Source organism: Mercurialis annua, linkage group LG1-X (assembly GCF_937616625.2).
Source record: "Mercurialis annua linkage group LG1-X, ddMerAnnu1.2, whole genome shotgun sequence".
Classification (NCBI taxonomy): domain Eukaryota; kingdom Viridiplantae; phylum Streptophyta; class Magnoliopsida; order Malpighiales; family Euphorbiaceae; genus Mercurialis; species Mercurialis annua.
The window spans coordinates 48699792-48705567 of NC_065570.1; the positions used below are offsets into that span (position 1 = coordinate 48699792).

At 29.2% G+C, this 5776-nt stretch overlaps 1 protein-coding gene across 1 annotated transcript; it reads right to left on the reverse strand.

Annotated features, from left to right (window-relative positions):
• Positions 1-3102: 3102 nt before the first annotated feature.
• On the reverse strand, positions 3103-5168 carry LOC126676934 (uncharacterized). Its single transcript, XM_050371310.2, has 3 exons — positions 5058-5168; positions 3804-3990; positions 3103-3432 (listed from the first exon to the last, which is right to left on the reverse strand). Exons 2-3 carry the CDS (start codon positions 3972-3974, stop codon positions 3364-3366), a joined length of 240 nt encoding a protein of 79 aa, XP_050227267.1. The 5' UTR covers positions 3975-3990; positions 5058-5168; the 3' UTR covers positions 3103-3363.
• Positions 5169-5776: the final 608 nt, after the last annotated feature.

Consider the following 5776-nt stretch of genomic DNA (forward strand, 5'->3'; position numbering starts at 1 on the left):
AACAATTTTAATGTGTAGTAATTCAAAGTTAATATGAATACAATAATCAAATTATAAGTAAAATTATATATATATATATATATATATATATATATATATATATATATATATATATATATATATATATATCTTTAAATACAATTGAGATCTATCAGTCAGCTGGTCTCTATAATGAAAAAGATTACAATTACACGTTGTTAGTTAACATCCAAAATTTATAAACGATCAACAAAAAAAACAATAACGTTAAGAAACAAATAAAAGCATAACTTAACTGAGAGATTATATTTTATATTGAATTTTAATGATGTATAAATAATTTTTATGTGCACTGTATAAATTACAAACATCAACAAAGACTTAAGTGACAATTTGCCCCCTCAATTTATAAGTAATAAATAATTAATACATAAGTTAATTTTGTGGGCAAATTAGTCACGAACTTGGTAATTATGGGCAATTAACTCCAATGGAAAAATTAGTTTATAAGTTGAGGGGTCAAATCACCAATTTAGAGAACAATTACCTTACAAATTGAGCGGACAAATTATTAAAATAAGGGAATAATTGCTCATAATCAATAAATTCGTGACTTTGTCCATAAAGTTAATTTATGTATTAATTACTCATTACTCACAAGTTGAAGGGACAAAATTGGCACTTAAGTCCGTCAACAAACAACATGAGATTGTATATTTTTTTTAAGATAAGGACTTGAGAATTGAAAAACTAAAAATATAAAGAATTAATGAAATCGAATTGATTTTTAAAGATCAGATAAATTAAAATCGTATAATACAAAGACCTGTAAAATAGATTTTGCCTAAATTGTATGAAAAGGTAGTTTGGGGAATCAATAATGTGCATGCATCGTGAAATCTGATAGTGAGTGGCGATGGAATCTAATTCCTTACCCATTTATCTTACACGGTGTACGGCTTTTTCTTAATCACTTTCATGGCAAAAGCCAACCTCCATCTGTCCACACTTCTAGTTGTAAAGCTATCAAATTCGCAGCCTTATCATTATAAGCGTATTTTACTCTATATTTTAGATTGGATTTATATATTATTGCAATTATGGGTTACCAAAATGCCGACTGACCATTTTAACTGATGGAATCGATATTTTTTTGTCGATTCTATTTAGTGACAAATTAGGTCAGTTAGGTTTCGGTTTTGATTTTTTGATTTTTTGGTTTTCGGTCATTAGTTTGTTTTTTATTTTGACAAATAAAAATTGACCGAATCAACCGAAATTTGAGTTTTTAAAATTTTTTATAATTATTCTTTGTACTTTTTTCAATGTTAACCAAACCAATCAATATTTGACAAAACATTTGGTGTCGATTTGATTTGATTTTGAATTTTCTTTTTTCCCGGTTTAGTTTTAGTTAAAGTGTAGTGTTGATCGGTTTCTATTTTGAGCATTTCAATTTTTAGTTTGTTCGGTTTTATAGATTTTGGTTTAGTTTTAACCGAATTGACCGAATGCTCGCCTATAATTGCAAGGTAATATTCCAATTATACAAGAATTATAAATTCTCACACATAGAGTTTATAAAAATGGAGAACCAAAAAACACCGTAGGCGTAACCGATAGTTTTTCTATCTCTTTTAGTGTTATTTTTTTGAATTATTTCACTTTTTTTCTTCATTCAACTGTTTGTTTTTCTGTTCATTTATTTATTTTAGTTTTAGCTCATAATTTTGCACATGCAAGCTGACATTAATTCGATGCTCTCTGTCCTGTCCTACTTTTATTTTTGAACTAACCTTTTTATAACTTATGGGACATGGGCATGTCTCATTTTTGAACGAACTTACTATGAAAAATGAACACCACCTTGTGTTTTTCATTGAAAATAAATATTTAGTTAAATGCAATGAACTGTAACTCAAATAATATTAGCTCTAAGTAGCAAAATTTAAAATTTCAGACATCATTTTTAATTTTTAACAAACTGAATAACTGATGAATTTTTTAGACAATCAGACAATATAATTATATAATGATCAGGACGCCGAAGATACTACATATGTTGCCATGATAAAACACTCTGTTTTACACATCCCTTTCTTCATATATTATGAATTAGACATTGACGAAACTGAAATTTGGTGTGATCTGTAATTTTAATCATTTTTTGTTTTAATAATTTAGTTGTTTAATACTTATATTACTTCGATATCATTTAGAACCTTCCCGAGTGGTGTTTAGTTTGGAATCTGCCTACTTTTATAAGATTGTACACATAAAAAATGATTTGTCAACTTTAGTCCAAGTAGGTTCCGAGATTTACGATTGAAAAAAAAAGTACTAAAATTTGTGTTGTAATTACAGAACACCCTGAAATTCATATTATTTTTTTAATGTATTTAAGCTAGAAAGAAATGACATGCATCTATATTTCCGACTGTTGACAAATGTTAAGAGATTTTATTTTTGATTTATAAAAAATTTATAAGCATGTCAAAATTTAAGCTGAAATTAAAATCCAATTGTAGGATACAATACATCTAACTCGGAATTGGAAACCAAAATTAAAGTCGGTAAAATTCTAAAATGTAAACATTTTCCAGCCAAAATAAATTTCTAGGTAAACAAATCAGCATCTAACACAAAATTAAAGTCCAGGTTAAATGGTAGGATAACAATTTAAGCAAGTGCCAAACTAGTATATAAACCAATCACAAGGTTCATATACCTGATTATGAAAAGACCAAAATTTTAAAGTTATTACACCAATGCATAATCTTCAATTAGTTGTTCCCTTCATATAATAGTACTTTTCAAACTTAACCACTATGACCAAAAAAAAAGTTCATTTTGGCCCTCAAAATTGGCACAATATCAAATAAGGTCAAGTTTGTGACTTTGGACAAAAACACCTTCAAAACAAACATGTTGGTTCGTTTTATCCACACAATTGCAATGACAGAAAACTATAAAGCAACAAACTTGGCATTATTTGATATTTTATGCCAAATTCAATGGACAAAATGAAATTTGTTGATAACAAAAACATTGATCAAGTGTTCTGCTTTCGGGAGGGAGCCACAGGGCAGAACATGAAGACTATATTATACAGGTGTATCAACATGTTAAACTATTGCCTAATTTTTGATTCTCCACTTAAACTATCCGTAAATAGATAAGAATCTAATCGAGCATTATTGTAAAGTTTCTTAAAATGCTACGTACAGAACTCAAGTACATCAAAAACTGTTCCAAACTCTCTATTAGCAATATCAAAAAAATGCATTAACAAAATGATATGCAACGCTTTGATACCCGATTTAACTGTCTTCCGCCACATATGAGATCAAACGTTGATCATGAAGAACAATATGCAGGCAAAAACTATTTCCTTCCTCGGTTAAGCCTCTGCAGATGATAATTAATGCTTCCAAATGATTTTTTCTTGCTGGTCTGCACAGCAGTTAACATCAAAGGTTTTAGAGAAGCTAATATGAGAACTTCATCAATGTAATAAAATGCTTAATTAAATAGAAATATTGGGTGTTACACAAGCAAACTAATATATTTATATATTACTATGTGGCATGGAAACAAAAAATGCTGAAAGGGAAAACAGTGAAACGTGAACAGCATAACAATATTTATTTTACAGGAATAACTTATAAATATAGAATTTTGGAGTTTTCATAAACATTTCAGAAAACGGAAATAAAATTCTCAAATGTAAGAATTCAGAAGTTCCAGTAGAACATAGTATGCATATAGAGAGAGAGGCAGAGAATATAGTGCCCTATCAGCCATTATGTCAATGATTGTATTACCTGAGCATCCATACAAGCATTTAACTGCTCCTTTTGTCGAACACATTTTTCATCATTTATGTGGTTCAGAGATAAGCAATTAAGAAATGATATCATATCCTTCATGCAAGGTTTCGTGAGAGATCCAAATCTCTTGGGGTTGATGTATACACTACCAGCTTTCCGACCCATTATTTGATAGCGTAAACTGCAGATGTCCAAACAAGACATTATTCAAGCACTTTTTTTTCTAAAAATGTTGACAAAAGTTATTGAAAAGGATAGATGAATGTCAAAACAAAAAACAAAGCATTGGCGATGGAAATCTGATCAAGTGATAGATTGGACAAACTAGCATAAATAAATACCTCAACTTGAGGACAATAGTATACATGGTCCGAAAGTATGAAGTAAGATACTAAAGAAATCCATAACAATTTGCATTCGGGAAGAGCACACTTGAACGTGAAACATAAAATTATATATAAGCATTTCAATGACTTATCCTAGAGAAACAACTTGTACAATGTTTTATTTTAATATTTCAACAGCCCCTTTCCAGTACTACGAAACCAATATAACGAAGTTTGCAGCTGTTTACGCATCTTGTACGACTAGCACGGACACTAACGTATGTGAAAAATAACTATTACATTGAGACATACATAAGACGATACTGAACTCAACTTTTATCAGACCATAAAATGACCTATGATAGAAATATCCTGCAACTTTGCAAATGCAAAAATCATTTGGTCCGAAATGAATACAACGGCTCAAATATAAATCATATGGAACAAATTCCAAACAATACCAAAAAACAAACAATGTGATACTCTTTGATGAATTCCAGTAGAGAGTAAATTAACAATCAATAAAAAAAATCAGTTTCTCATTGTTTTGTTTTCAAAAACTTATTTTTTCTTTCATATTACTCAACCATAGATTAGAACAACCACAATGTAGGATGCAATTATTAAATATCAAGGCAAGCATTAAAAAGATCCAAAATTTAACTACTTAACCCATTAACTAATAAAACATTCCAGTATCAAAACCATATCAATTTCAACATGAAAAAGACCCAAAATTTAACTCTCAAGCTCCCCAAAAACCTAATAATTCAACATTCATAAACTCTTTAAAATACCCAGAAAGATCAATAACAACAGACAAATCTTAAAATTAATCTATCAGAAAAACAGGTTAATTTTTCACTAAAAGAAGTTAACATTAAAAGAGTAGAAGAGTAACAGAAAATTTGAGAAAGCTTACCGGATGGGAAATTGAATTGCACAAGAGAAAGGAATTAGGGCTTTACTGTATATTTTAATGAAATAAAAAATTGAATCATTTTTTTCTCTCCACCTGATTAAAAATCATTTCTTTGTTTCTACACTTTGGGCTGAGATTTTACCCATGTTGGATCAAGCTTAATAAAGCCCATGGCCTGATTAGAATAGAGTGAATTAGCTAATTACCTAGATTAGAAAAATATTAGCATTTAGTAACCCTAAAATTCTAACTTGATTTACATACCACAAGCGTGTCAACCATTTATTTTTGAGAAATTTAGATATTTACCTAAAATAAGAAAATATTTATAAATTATACCTCAAAGTGGAAAAGTTAGCAAAAATACATCGTTTCTAATACTTTTATGTTTATACTCTTTGTGTCTAAAAAATTATAATTTTACTCTACCTATATACACATACATTTTGACACACTTTTTCACTTTCTCTCTCTTCTCTTTTTTTTATTTCTCCCTCTTCTCTCTTTTTCTCCTTTCTTTTCTCTCTCTAAAAAATAGCATAAGATTAGTCCAGCTAAGCCTTTGAACAGCGGCCATCAATTTCAATTTTTCAAATAGACGACGTAAATCATGACGGACTGCTGTGATAAAGGTAGTGGTGGTTTTTTGTTTTCTTTTTCTTTTATGCCGACGGTGATGGTGGTTTTAATGGTGCAACGACGAGATCCAATTTCTAATT